The sequence below is a fragment of the Bos mutus genome, chromosome 18, assembly GCF_027580195.1.
Source record: "Bos mutus isolate GX-2022 chromosome 18, NWIPB_WYAK_1.1, whole genome shotgun sequence".
Taxonomy (NCBI): domain Eukaryota; kingdom Metazoa; phylum Chordata; class Mammalia; order Artiodactyla; family Bovidae; genus Bos; species Bos mutus.
In genome coordinates this window covers 36,505,043-36,519,974 of record NC_091634.1, presented here as the reverse complement: position 1 = coordinate 36,519,974, position 14,932 = coordinate 36,505,043, and the positions used below count along the sequence as shown (strand labels likewise).

At 47.7% G+C, this 14,932-nt stretch overlaps 2 protein-coding genes across 4 annotated transcripts in view; one reads left to right on the top strand and one right to left on the bottom strand.

Annotated features, from left to right (window-relative positions):
* Positions 1 to 884, top strand: part of CFAP263 (cilia and flagella associated protein 263) — a 30,652-nt gene extending 29,768 nt beyond the window's left edge. For 2 of the 3 annotated variants that reach the window (XM_070388340.1, XM_070388341.1), the window contains exon 9: positions 453 to 884. In XM_070388340.1, the coding sequence (XP_070244441.1) occupies positions 453 to 539 (87 nt within the window). In that variant the 3' untranslated portion in view covers positions 540 to 884. The remainder of the gene's footprint in view (positions 1 to 452) is intronic. The other variant, XM_014479465.2, reaches the window with a different exon arrangement.
* Positions 885 to 999: 115 nt separating this feature from the next.
* Positions 1,000 to 11,371, bottom strand: PRSS54 (serine protease 54). Its single transcript, XM_005899901.2, is given in 6 exon segments — positions 1,000 to 1,535; positions 5,348 to 5,479; positions 6,064 to 6,322; positions 8,582 to 8,753; positions 11,286 to 11,334; positions 11,336 to 11,371. Coding segments are annotated over 6 exon segments (1,182 nt in total). The 3' UTR covers positions 1,000 to 1,001.
* Positions 11,372 to 14,932: the final 3,561 nt, after the last annotated feature.

Here is a 14,932-nt window from a genome sequence, read left to right as displayed (position 1 = left end):
ATAAAAGGGAAGCACTGAGACTGCCACAGGCCAGGTTGCACACACAGGACACTAGAGACATCCTAAGAGCAGCGCAAAAACCCAGTCAGGTCACTTGGGAAGCTTAGCGTCCTGGCATGTAAACACCAGGTACATTTTCCAGGGTGCTTCTTTCTCCCTTTCCCGTGGTCACTTGGCAGCAGGATAATAAACTAGGGTCCAAACATAGGCCCATCATATCTGGGGCCAAGAAGTAGCAGAGAATCACAGGAGGAGCCTGCAACTTCTCACTTTACTGAACAGAAACAATGAATCTTCGGATGCCCCAAGGTGGCCGGGGCCACCACCTGCATGCAGACACCGCGCCCAACACAAGGTCATCCGCGCCATCACAGGGCTGGATGCGGGTACGATTGGCACATCCGTTTGTCTCAAATGACCTTCTCCCCCCCTCCCCTTTTCTTCTTTTGTAGATGTCCTTGAAAGGCTACCGCAAAGCTTGGAGTAAGATGAAAACCACCAACGAGCAGTTGCAGGCGATTTCCGGCCCTGGGAAATAGCCAGAAGGAAGCTACGGCTGCCGACCAAAAGTGATCCATTAAAGTCATTAGCTCCTGTCTAAGTCATGGGGTCCGCTCACTATTCCCTGTGCTGGCTGGGGTCCCCAACTCTCCAGCCAGGCTGCTGGTCACCTCTCAGGCCACCTCAGCCCCCTGGGGAAGTGTTTTCACAGCCTGGCCCCGGGAACCCGTGAACACTGAAAGAACCACAGGGCACTCTAATGGTTTGACACTTGTTAGCCTACGTTTAGTTCACAAGCACACACGAAAGCGACCTTCCCGCTCGCGGGAGTGGGGCTAGAGGAGAGGGAGCCGGCCCAAGTCTGAGCGCGGCCCTGTCCACGGCAGTCTAGCTGCGCGACTCTCAAAAAGAGACATCGAAACAGCATGGTGAATGCCTGGCACTCAGCGTTCTGAGCTTCCTCTTCGGTTTGGAGGGCTAGCTCCTAGACGAAGATCCCATTACCAAAGAAAACGAGCGCAAAGAAAAAATAAGGTAATTTCTTGGGGCTGATGTAACCTGTTCTGGCCTGAAGAGGGCGCAGACGCCATGATCTCCCCACCGTAGTAGTCATAGTACGTGGGCTGGATGGCCATCTCAGACCTGCCTGGCTCCCTCCGCCCCTTTTCCCGGAAGTCTAGACTCATTTGAGTGCCATTGTCTGGCAGTGAACGCGTGGAATGCACGGTGGACCTTTCTTGTCCTTGGAAGGATAGTCGGGGCCACACAAGCTGGCTCAGCCCAGCCTGTTTTCTCTGTGTCACGAGATCACGTGATGAGTAGCTGGGTAAAGGACTGGGGTTCTCCCAGTGATGGAAGGAAGACAGGGGAGAGCTGGTCTTCCTGGTTTTAGACGTGATCCAGTCGCTGTAGTCTTCCACCCTGATGTACAGGAACAGGCCAGGGCATTTCTCCCCTCCTTGGGACAGGATTCCTCTCAGCACCCACAGACTCATTTCCTTCAGCTGGCACATCATTGGGTTTCCTGGGTCCCCCTGTGATAAAGGACAGAAGGCTTCAGGTCTTAGGAAAAAAACTCGTTCTCTCTCTCTTTTTAAAAAGTATGTCCTAGTGCTATTTACTCTCTCTTCTAGAAAAGTTTTGCACTATTCTGGCCTGTTCTTGCTGGTTCTCACTAGAAATGAGGTAAATTATAAGATACTGTTTCTAATCTAGGCCACTGTCCCCACAAATTCCAACAAGATGACTTTTCCTTTTATCATACAAATTATTTTGTAGATTCCTAGTTCCCACTTCATTTTCTTGCCCCTTTCTAGGACTTTGAATAAACCCTCCCTCTCTTCTGGTTTCTCACTCCTCAAATGTTATTTTGTTTCTTTCTGGCCTGGAATGGGCCCATTTTCCCCCTTCTCTTCTCTGTTTTGTTTCGATTTAAGCTGCTCACACCCACCCACAGCCCAGCTAGGGTCAGAGTCAGACTAGTGGGGGAGCATATGCCACCAGGCTGGACTCACAGATTTATCAGCCTGGCAGCTGTCAATGAGGCACCCTGCCCCCGCCATCCCCATCCAAGACTCTAGAGAGCTGTCCTCCTGGCCTCGGGAGCTCTGCCATACAGACCTGATCTCTCTTCAGGTGAGTGGGCAGGAGCCTGACACACCTGGCTGGAGATGTAGCCCTGGCAGGTTACCTAATTCTCTGAGCTAAACTGGGGACTCAGTTCACCTCTGTAACACCAGCAGAGGTCCTAGCACAGTGCCTGACCTACAGAATGCACTCAATAAACAATTAGCTGCTATTACCCTGGTGTCGAGAAAAGGCCCTCGTTTTTACAAGAAAAACTGAGAAATGTGGAAAAAGAAACAAGGCAGCAACTAGGAATAATTTATCTTAACTGTCCTCCAGGCCTCCTCTTAAAGGAATACCTGCTCCCCAGCCCTGGCCCGTGGTCCATCTTGGTCCAGGCAGGGGTGGGTTTATCATTGAAGGCTAGGCGATTACACTTCACTCTCACTATTTGGACTGAGGCATGGGGGAGGGGGCTTACAGTTGACAATGGCAAACAGTCTGAACAGATTCAACCATGAGAATCAGAGATGTGCAAAAGTGGTCACGTCAGTCCCTGCTGGTCGGGTGTCTATACACTTGTAGCCTCTATCACTGAACCCTCCTTTTTCTGAGGAAGCCATGCCAGAACAGAAATGAACAGAAGACAAGAGCCACTTCGCAAGCAGGGCCAGGGAGGCGCGCTCGGCAAGGCTGCCGTAATTCCCTGGTTGTCTCACGGCCACACACATGTGAGGATAACATTCTGGATTTCGTTCTGTGCCTCTCATCAGATGGAAGGGGGTGCTTGAGTGTGGAACTCTTAATTTTTCAGCGTTTCACACTCTACTGTTTTCATCCCTTGCTGCCAAACAGCAGAAGGTAGAAACTTCATCCCAGAGCTCTGGCCAGTCCTCCTGGGACTGGTGAACAGGCTTTTTCGTCTGCGCCCTGTTGTGTCTGCCTGGGGCACAGAGGGTTTCTGGCCAAGCATGGAGTAATCTCCACTGTGTTCACCAGACCCACTTCCAGTTTGTTTTAACTGTGCTTTTACAGCTTGAGGAAGAAAAGGAGTGCAATTCAGGACAAATAGTTTGACAAACGATTGTGTGGTTGCCATCCCTGGCTCTCGGGTGGTTTTGCAAGCTGCTGTTCCACTCAGATGCAGAGTACGCTGCTTTTTCTCTTCTCCATAACCTCTAAGGCTGAGACCTCTGCAGCTCAAGCAATGGACACAAAAAGTACCAGCTGCTCCTCTGGAGCAGTCTCACCTCATCTCCTGGGGGAGCGACACTTTCATTGGGCGACCCTCAACCTCAACATTCAGCAAAAGCCCTAACAGTTTGGGAAGAAGGAGGGGTGGATTCAGAGTGATTCTGCTTTTGTTGGATCTCTGGGGACTCATTAAAGCAGACACTGAAAAGTGAAAGTGAAAGTCGCTCAATCGTGTCCGACTCTTTGTACTCCATGGACTGTACAGTCTGTGGAGTTCTCCAGGCGGGAATACTGGAGTGGGTAGCCTTTCCCTTCTCCAGCAGATCTTCCCAACCCAGGAATTGAAGCGGGGTCTCCTGCATTGCAGGTGGATTCTTTACCAACAGAGCTATCTGGGAAGCCCAGAGCAGACACTGAACCTGGGTGAATTATTCTACATGTGAGAAGTGTGGCTTTGAGGACCCCTGGACAGTAGAACACAATTGCTGGGACTCTAGCTAGACAAAGCACTGTTTTTTTTTTAATGGTCCGAGACAGTTTTTAAGCATAATCTAAAAAGCAAAGAACTGTCTACAGGTGTGCTGCGGTTAAAAAGCAATCTAAATTTTGTGAGTGGTTTAAAGAAATGATCATTTAGACTGTAAGCAGTTTGTGTGTGCTGTGTACTGAGTCGTTTCAGTTGTGTCTGACTCTTTGCAACCCCATGGACTGTAGCCCGCCAGGTTTCTCTGTCCGTGGGGATTCTCCAGGCAAGAATACTGGAGTGGGTTGCCATGTCCTCCCTCTAGGGTATCCTCTTGACCCAGGGATCAAACTGGAGTTTCCTGCATTACAGCGGATTCTTTACCGCTGAACCACTGGGGAAGCCTGTAAGGAGTTTACCATATTCTTATGCATCTAAGATTCTCTTAAAACTTTCCATCTTTGAAATGGAATGTGTCTTTTAATCAGTTGATTCCAGAATTTCCATTCACTCTTCTTCCAGCATTTTTTCCTTCTCAACATTACATAAAATAATAGTGTGCTCTACAGCTGGTAGCATCTGGATCTGATGAAGTGTGGCTCTAGATTGATGGAGTGGCTGATGGCAGGATTTTGTTAAGTAGCTACATCTTCTTCTGTATTTTAACACATTCTCTAAGAAGTTGCTACAATCGCGCATCTGACAGAGTTCAGTACAATGTCCGTTCAGTCGCTCAGTCGGGTCCGACTCTGTGACCCCGCAGTCACATTGTACACATTGTACACTGCAGTACAATGAAGAACACTCGATAAATGTTAAACCAGCTTTGGCAGGGCAAACTTACTGTCTGATGAAAGGCAGTCCTTCGTGCTTTTGCAATGAAATGACTTTGAGAAAGAATTGTCCACATCTAAGTATTTTTTTCCCTTTCTCTTAAAAAATCTTTTCCTTAGCCCTCTGAAAAAATTTTCCCACTGGGAAATCCTGAAGACTATTTTGAGAAAAGTGGTTGATGGAGTAGAGGAGGGAAACTTTGGAAGTCTGGCAGACCTGTTTATTAACTGTGTGGCCCTGGTAAGCCACGCTTTCCCCAGGTACAGATCTGAGGGCCAAGGACAGGTGTTTGTGAATGCTGTGCATTTTCGTGGGGCAGTAGGACAGCCCACATCCAGGTAGAGGGCAGGGCTTCTTATCGGAAAAAAGAAACCCAGTGACTGATGAGCAGTAGCATCAGTCTAGGTTCCAAAGAAACCAAATAGAGTGAGCCTGTGCTGTGAGCACACTCAACATATATCCCCATGTGTGGTTGGGACTCCTTCTTTCAAACTTTTAGCTCATGAAAAAACATGTTACTTAGCCGTGCTTAGTTATGTCACACTGACAATGGTGACTGGTTAGTCCATTCAGCAGATGGCTATTGAGCTTTTATTATTATTTTATTTTTTATTATGTATTTATTATTATTATTGGGTTATTGAGCTTATTTGCCAAGTCCTGCTCATCCTAGAGATATCTGTGAATCCTAAGTGACAGTCCCTGACCACACGCAGCCAGGGGGAGTCCCCAAGCCCCCCATGAAGTAACCTCTGCTTACTTTCAGCTTCTATTCCACTGTGTCCTTACCAAGCAGACAGCGTTAGTCTCCATCTCTAGGTGGTTGCCACATCCTGTTTTCTGCTCTATGTTTAAGGGACACGAGTCAATGTCTTTCACGGAGATTTTCCTCAGGATACTCATTGTCATGTGATTTCCTGTCTGGACCATGCAACAGAGAGCCCAAGAATTATTAACAGGAAGACATCCCCCAAGTCAACTCAACTACAACTCACATATCCAAATGGGAGTCAGTAAGAAATGTCCTAATAAACCCCCTTTTCCTCATAAATCACAACCCGTGTCTGGCTTTTTACTGAAGACTACCTTTGTGAAAGCAAAGAACCTGAGTGTGAAGCAGGCAGAGAACGTTCACCCTTTCTTTGCTTTTCCTTGTTTGCTTCCCAAGAGTCAGAGAAAACAAGGATGGCTCAGAGAAGAGGACTGCAAGCTCTGGTTCAGGGAATGATGTCCCCTTGCCCCTCAGTAACCCTGCAGTCACTTCAGGCGTTCGCTACCCGTGTATGTCCAATTTGGGTGTAAGGATAAAAGAAAAAGGACCCAATGTAAAAGTGACCTCAAAGAGGGCAAGCGCTGGGAATCTTGACCCGTTCAGTGGGGGTTCCAGCCCAACTCCAGAACCTCAGGCCACCTGAATTACTGAGCTAAGCCCTGGAATGGTTCATCCTGGTCACCCCCACTGCCGGCACACACACAGCCTCCTCTAGGAGAAGGAAGCCATTAACTGCAGATGTGGGGTTCCATCCTGCCACCCAGCAGTTCATCAGGACTGGCGGCCTGTTCAGCTTTCTGCCGAGGAAGCAGATGGGCCGGACCAGGCTGTTGAACTGCATCGCCGTGTCTGTCTTCAGGAGGGCTATGTTATTTCTCATTGTCTTATTGTCGAAGTCCTCATGGATGATGATGGTGTTGATAGGATACTCTTCATGAGCAATCAGTTTTGCATCCATCTTAGCTATACCAATTATAGCCACAGCGTCCTTCCTGGAGAGAGAGAACAAGCAGGTCTTGAGAAGCTGAGGCACCGAGGAAGCTTCACACTTCCCTATTTTCATGTTTATTGATTTTTTGGCTCCATCCAACTCATCTTCCTAGGGCTGCTTTTTACTCACCTTTTTGAACCATGTCCCCAGGAAATTTTTTTTTCGTTTTATTGACGTGTAGTTGATTTACAATGTTGTTTTAGTTTCTGGTATACAGAAAAGTGATTCAGTTTATATATATATATATAATATTTTATATATTATATACATGAAATATATTTCATAGACTATATATGAAATACATGAAGCACTCATATATGAAATATATTTCATACATATAAAATGTATTCCATATATACAATATATTACAATAATATATTTTATTTTTAATATTCTTTTCCATTATGACTTATCACAAGATATTGAATATAGTTCCCTATGCTATACAGTAAGACCTTGTCATTTATCAATTTTATAGTGGTTTGTCAGGAAATCATTTCTGAATCCCTACACTTGTGCCATCATTCTTTGAAGATTCTTCTATCTTACAAGCATATAGCCTACCACCTGAAGATAATCTGGTATGTTATGGCTGATTATCTTTCTTCTATGCTTATTTATTTATGGGTCTAAAATTAAAATGAAAGAAAAACTTTTAAAGTCATAGGTTGGAGTAATAATGTAAACCCTGGCAATAATCAAATGGTGTAACAAAAATTGAAAAGAAAGCAGAGGTGGGTTGTATACACCAATTTTCTCATCTTTCATGGGAGTCTAAATGGTTATTTATTTACAGCTAATATATGAAATAACAAGTGTGCAGACATGAAAGTACATAAATAACCTATTAACACTGAGTGGTCATGAGGAGAGAAGGAAAGAGTGAAAAGATAGGAATTCTGGCATCAGCCATGGGAGAGTCTTGAGAGGATGATCCAGAGAGAAACAGAAGACTTGGGTATTTTCCATGAAATTAGAGCTCTAAGATGAACACATTTGTAAGAAAACAAATTCAAGCTTTCCAAATCTGTTAGAAGAGACCTATGAAACAAAGCCATATAATGAAAAGGAAAACAGAAAGCAAGAAAAACAGAAGCAGGAGTTTTATTCTGAATATCAAAGCAGAAGAGCATGCAACAAGATAAAGAAAGGTGGTGATAAGGAATTCAATCTACAATGAAGAATGTATTGCAACAAGTGACACAATGTTCATGAATTAAATTCCAAGAAATAGAAGGAGAAAAAGCCAGGAGTTTGTAATTTGCCTTGGTCAGCCCAGGAAAGATCAAGTAGACTCCATGCCCCAATTTTATATATTAAATTATATTCCAAGGACAGAGGGGAACTTTTTAATTTACTTATGGAAAATAGTCACATGGACCTCGTAGTAGACCACAAAGACAACATGAACGAATTCCTTAATAGCTCACCTGCCATCTAACTCAGAATTAAATCGTATTGGAAAACAAAGCAAAGTGTCCTAGCGCCTGGATATTTTTTAATGGTCTTTGATAAAACACAGAGTCAAAAAGGAGATCAATCAAACCAGCAGATCAGATAGAAAATAGCAGTAATGAAAACACTACATAGAAAACAACCTCTCTGGAGGGCAATATATATAGCACATATAGTGTTTTTTTAAAAATCTGGTTTAAAAGAATGTCCATTTACCGTAAACCATTTGGAGAATACAGAGAAGTTCAAAGACGAAAACAGGAATCATGGGTGCTCTGAGCATCCAGAGATGGGCACTCTCCAAGTGTTTGTGTATTTCCTTCAAGCCTTTTCTCTCTGCGTGTATATTCATGGCAGTCTCATGGTTAAGGTCTGAGGTTTAAGTGTTTTAAACTTATCCTATCAATTCCCTTAAGAAGACTCCTTGTTAGGACTCTTATCAGTTCTCTTAACAAGATAAGCAGTAAGGACCTCCAGTGTCAAGAGACAGCGCCTTTGTGACTGTAGTACAGAAAGCGGGAGCCAATATCCTTCCTACAGAGGATGGCAAGCGCATCCTTTCACTCCACAGAGGTGCAGCTGTTAGTCCTTACCGCAGAGAAGACACAGACTGCGCCGACCCTGGCAGCTGGTGATTTTAGGACCCCCAAGCTCACGGCAAGCCCCGAGCTGGTAAAAAAAAGCCGTGTTGCCCTGACACCAGGAACCCACCTTCCAGTCTTCCCCAAGCTGAGCAGGAAGCAGAGTCCCCCAGAGCCCACCCCGCCTCGGTGGGCTGTGTCAGCTCCAAAGCTGGGGTACTGGCCTGTTCTGAAAGGTGGACGCGATGCTGAGGATCCAGAACTCACTGAGGATGCTGCCGAAAGTCAGGTGGGTGTACTGGGAATCCTGCAGCGACACCACCCACGGGAACTCCTGCTCTTCGACCAAACCCTCCTCGGAAGTGACCGCAATGTTGCTTTTCTGGATGCCGCAACCTGGAGGGGGTGTGCAGGGGCCTGACTGCTGGGCAAGCAGCTAGAGCCTGTGGCCACCACTACCACTGCCACATCAGACCTCAGGACCCACTCGCTCTCCTGCCGTTTCCCCCACTTTTTCTGGCTCGCCATAACCATTCCACCCTCATTTATTTTTGTAGGAGGTCTTCTTCCCCATCAAAGACCCTTGGTGACATCTTTGAATCTAAAAATGTTAGGCTAGCGATGATCACCCTCATTTATTACAAGCTTAGCACTTGGCAGATTTGTTGTTGTTTGTTTAGTTGCTAAGTTGGGGCAACTCTTTGTGACCCCATGGACTGTAGCCCGCCAGGCTCCTCTATCCACAGGATTTTTCCAGGCAAGAATACTAGAGTGGGTTGCCATTTCCTTCTCCAAGGAATCTTCCTGACCCAGGGATTGAACCCACATCTCCTGCGTTAGCAGGTGGATTCTTTACCACTGGGGGCTTCCAGGTGGCTCAGTGAAAAAGAATTCCCTTCCCTTCCCACCAGGGAAGTCCCACTGAGCTTATCCTAAGCTGTTTATCTGAAATCTTTCATATATATCAGCAGTTCTTAAAGTGTCCTCTGGGATCTTTGGGAGTCCTCAAGACCCTTTCTGGGGTCTGCCAGGTTAAAACTATTATCTGGACACCATGTCCCAAGTCCAGTTTGCCCCTGTGCGTTGGGACTTGGGGAGAGCCACTCACCTCTCTGGGCTTCAGTTTCCTTTTATGAGAGGTAAGGTAACACACCTCTCACAAGAGGAGAGGTGTGTCCCCATGACTGATAATGCCTAGCTCAATGGATGATGGCATTACCTACCCCCACTGCTGTGGTAGCCTCTACGTGAGTACCCAGCGTGTGTTTCTAAGTTGGTGGTCCTGGGCCCTGCGTGTCACCTACTGGGTAGCACTGGCTGATAAGGTCAGGACATTGGTGACTTCTTTTTCATCCATTCATCTACCTGTACACACAGCCCTGCCGAGTTCGGGGCTGGGCTAACGGGACAGATTTCAGGGTTCTGTCCTCACCCCAGGGGAGGTCCCAATGCATGGGGGAGACAGACACGCTGAAGAGTGATGTACAGAGAGACCTGTGACACAAGAGACTGTCCCCAGAGTACACAGAAGAGGGGACATGGATTTTGCCCAGAACATGAAGTCTGGGAGGGCTTCCCCCAGGAGGTGACCTTTGAGGTGACCACCAATGGCAGAGCATTTCCAAACCGCGATGCTGGAGTTGACAGTATTCAGTACAGTCATCAAAGGACCACTCCATGCCAGGGCACCGTGTGATCAGATTCACATCTCTGTGAGCTGACACTTGGAGACTTTGCTGGAACAGTGACAGAGCTGGTTGTCAGCAGGATGATGGCTGCAAGGCCATCAGGTGCTTCAGGGTCACCAGAGAAAGGAATTCTGGTTTGTTTGTTTTTCCACAGAATATTGGCCATCTGTGGTGAGCAAGGCATAAACAACCCTTCCTCATGCAGCAAGAATCTATACGTGTGCGATGACTTTTATCTTTTCAGAGTTCTAATTGGCTGATTCATTCATTCATGACCTTATACGATCCTTGAAAGGCCAGGATATAATGAGGAAATCTGTCCCAGAGATGAAATGTTGGCCCCAGGTCACTTGCCTGAGGCTTTTTAAGAGGGGCGGAGAGGCCCTTTCTGTCTTTTGCCTCCTTGGCCTGCAAGGAGCTGGGGGAGGCCAGGAAGGAGGTTGGTCTGCTTGGTGTGTGTGTACGTGTGCGCGGGGAGCTCCTTCATGTCTCCTATTTAACTCCAGGAAGACAGGAGAGAGCCAGCTGGGGTGGCAGGAGCTGGCACAGAGACTGCTTTCATCAGGTGCCCTACCATCTACCCTGTTCCAGGCTGGAATCTATAACCTGGGGATCAGGGAGGTGACTGCAGCTGCCACTTCTGCCGACTGAGGCCAGGCAGCCTCTAAGGCACCTCCCTGCCCCTGAGCCCAGCCCTGCAGCTGGGGATCAGTTTAGAGGTAATGTTAAAAGTTTAAGGATAAAGGCCTTCATCCGAAGCTGAAACAGAAACACTTGGAAGGCCTGGTTCCCAAGTACATAAGACATATCTTGCCCTCCCTTTACTCGCCCCCACGACTCCGGCTCAGGAAGGATGGAGCCTGGAGGATATATCCTGGGGAGGGCAGGGGCAGGGGTGGTGAGTGGGGAGCCAGGAGCTCATGTCAATCCCCTCTGCCCGCCTCAGGGGGCCCTCTCTGTAGCCTAAGCTTTATTTTCCTAACCAGACTCTCACCAAGGACTAGTCCTGACACCAGACTGCTCAAGCCCAGTGTCCTACACCCACCCACCACGTTCCACTTCTTCCCCTGGTTCCTTCCACCAACTCATGCTGCCCAGAGCAAGGCGGCGTAACTCACCCGTCCCCGAGTCCCTCTCTGGACATTAAAAGGACAGTTTCCTTTTCTGGGATGACTCCCCCTGCCACGTCACACAGTCAGCTGAAGTCGTGACGGAAGAGAAAAGAGAGAAGCACACTCACTGGCAGATGCGTGGGAGACGTAGAGCAGCAGCAGGAGCGCCCTTCTCATCGCTGCCATCCCCAGAGACAGCCGCAGCAGACACCATGGGCAGCTGTGAACACAGAAGTGCTGAGCGCCTGGCCTTTCCTCTCCTCCCCAAGGTGGTGACATCCCCAACCCCGACCCCCGTAGCAGAGTCCCTGTCCCTTGCCTTTCTACCCGGAAAACTTCCAAGACACGGGAATCAGACCTGTCAGGTCCCTGTTCTTTGGTTCCGAGCAGTAAAGAGGCCAGGACCAGCTGCCCGGCCCCGATGTTCAGCCAGTGGCTCGTAAGATGCAAGGAGAGGAGGCAGACACGCTGGTTGGTTTTCTGCACAACCCAGCCAGGGTCCCCGGGTTTCCCCATGGCGTCAGGTCTTAGAAAAAGGTTATTTTTTGACTCGTTGAATTCAACCCTTGCCTTAACTCTGTAGCCATAGGATGCTGCTGAAAAGCAAAAAGTGGGGATTACGTAAAAGCCCACCCTGGTTTTGCCCCTCCTATGGGCTTCCCTGGTGTCTCAGATGGTAAAGAATCCACCTGCAATGCAGGAGACCTGAGTTTGATCCCTGGGTTGGGAGGATCCCCTGAAGAAGTGGAAAGGCTACCCACTCCAGTATTCCTGCCTGGAGAATTCCATGGACAGAGGAGCCTGGTGGGCTACAGACCATGGGGTCTCAAAGAGTCAGACACAACTGAGCACATCAAACTCTGCTGGCTTAAGTAATGCTGGGTTTCTTTTCACTGATGACAGCTCAGACTTTTACATAGTAACCACCCCAGCATTTCGCTCAGTTCATTCACACAGTAACCCTGTGAAGTGGACACCGTCGTCATCCCCACTGTGTGTGTGTGTGTGTGTGTGTGTGTGTATAAAGTCGCTGAGTTGTGTCTGACTCTTTGCAATCCCATGGACTGTGGCCCGCCAGGTTCCTCTGTCTGTGGGATTTTTCCAGGCAAGAATACTTCAGTGGGTTGCCATTTCCTTCTCCGGGGGATCTTCCAGACCCAGGGATTGAAGCCCTCATCCCCATTCTACAGATTCAGAAACTGATACTCAGAGACCATAGGAATCCCACTCAAGGTCAGCCGAGGCTGCCTGGTGGTGGAGCTGGAGCTCAAAGCCCAGACGTGCTCCTCCATCCCCTGCACCTCCAGGCCTACCCTCGCCTCAGACAATGCACAAGGGCCCTAGGAACTCGCGCATGCTGTCCTCACTCACCATGTTCCACTCATGATGCCAGATGTTTCTTGCTGTCAGGATGGTTCTCAGAGTTCTTCTGTGAACTGCTCCCGCAAAAGGAGAAGTGAACTCACTCTGACCTTATTACCGCAGAGCTCAACCGAGGGATTCCTTCTAGCACCTTGGGAAGAATATTCCATTGTGGCATCACGGTTACCATGGAGCCACCAAGCAAACGTCTGGACACAGGGACACGGGAGGAGCGGGGATGAAAAGCCGGCCTGTTTCATAAACTTGGCAACGCTATTCTGGAAGCCTGCCTCTCCCCAAGTCTGGCTGAGACAACTTCCCTTTCGCCAGGTCATAGCATCCTGTCCAGTCATGGCCATGGTCTGTCTGCTTCCTCGGCATCTGCCCTGTGTCTACATGAGTCTGTCTGACTGGAGGGAGGAAGCCCACGACTTGGGGGGGTTTGGTTTTTCCAACCCCGACAGCATTCTTACGCTCCTAGTGTGGTTTCCTGGAGGCTCAGCCCAGTTTTCTTTAGCCCCCTAGCTTGTGGGTCCATGTGGAGCTACCAGAAGTGCCCTGCCAGACCACAATTGCTAAGTGGATCTGCACTCCAGCAGCTCCAAACAGCCCAGGCTTCAGCACAGGGCCAGGACTTCAGAAAAGTGTTGACAACGTTGTGGTCAGATGTAATTCCACAGACCCAGAGGGCTCCTGGCATTGACTGGACAGATGAATGACTGATAGGTAAAGGATGGCTGGATAGAAAGCAAAGCCTGATGAGAGAGAAACCACTGCCTCCTTCCCTTCTTGGCTTCCCTAACATCCATCCTGTGTGCCTTGCCAGCCTGCATCACCTCCAACCCCAAGGAGGGAGAATGGAATGGGAAAGATTTTTGGCAGTGGGAGAAAACGGAATTGCTGATCCTTCAATATGCTCTGCATTTGCAGGTCTCAAAGAGTTTTCACAGTTTCTCATTCAGACTCACAGTCACCCTTGCCAGGATGAAGGAATTACCCAAGCTCTCCAGATGGAAACAACTATGCCTCAAGGTGGGAAAGTCACTTCCCTAGAGCCAAACACCTGGGAAACATGGGCAGGATTCCAGCCGGATCCTTCCAACTCCAGGGTGGTCAACCAGCTCCAAGTCGGCATTTCTCAGCTTGGACCACATGCCTGATAGGGGATGGAAGCGGAAACAGTGATCGGGGCTGCTCTTGAAGAATGGGGATGCTGAATTAGTACCCAAGATGTTGACTCTCTCCAGATTCCTTCTGATTTTCTGCATGAAAAGAAGCCATGTGCAAGCTGCCAGAAACACTCTGTCTCCTGACAGGAGGGAGCTAGCATAACCCACAATAAGAAAGACTTAGAAACCTACAGGTGTCCAGCAGACCTTATAGACATGTGTACATGCGTGCTCAGTCCCTAAGCCATGTCCTACTCTTTGTGACCCCACGGACTGCAGCCCGCCAGGCTCCTCTGTCCATGGGATTTCTCAGGCAAGAATACTGGAGTAGGTTGCCATTTCCTTCTCCAGGGGATCTTCCCGACTCAGGGATCAAACCCACATCTCCTGCATTGGCAGGTGGATTCTTTACCACTGAGCCACCAGGGAAGCCCATCCTTATAGACAGTGGGCCTCAAATTTTCGTCCTCTGTGGGCCACTTAATACAGTCAACTTTAGGTAAATTTTTTAAAAATTCATCACAACATTTAAAATAATTATTTGTTTCTTTAAGATTAATAATAATAAAATTTTTATTTTATATCTTTGAGAGGAAATTCATTTGCAGTCTTACACCAAGGGCTTCATGTTCAGGACAGTGACAGCATGAAACATTCAATTTTTCAACCTGTTATTTTTTACTTGTTTTCTTTATTTTCATTAAGTTAGAAAATCTTACCTCTCAACTAAAGGGCATCTGAAATCACAGTGTGTTCTGGAGTTTCCATCAGATATTCAGTTCAGTGTATTCAGATTAAACATGGACTCCAAAATTACAGAGAGGTTTTTCAGTGATGGCTGTTCTCACATGCTCAGGGGCCAGCCCATCAAGCTCAAAGCCTGGGCTGAAATTTTCTTCTGGGAAACTGAAAGTTTCATCCAGGGAGATAGTGATGGTTGGATTACTAGTCCACTTTGTTGCTTTTCCCTCTGGAAAATATTTCTTTGTGTCCCATTGCCGCTTTGTAAAAAATGTTTTTTAAACATGCCAATAAGAGCTTTACTATACTTCAAAAATCTCTTGTGGAATTAACAGAATTAAAAAATTAAGCACTTCATTTTGTTGTTGTTTAGTTGCTAAGTCGTGTCCGACTCTTTGTGACCCCATTGACTACAGCAAGCCAGGCTCCTCTGTCCTCCACCGTTTCCAGGAGTTTGCTCAAATTCCTGTCCATTGAGTCGGTGATGCTATCTAACCATCTCA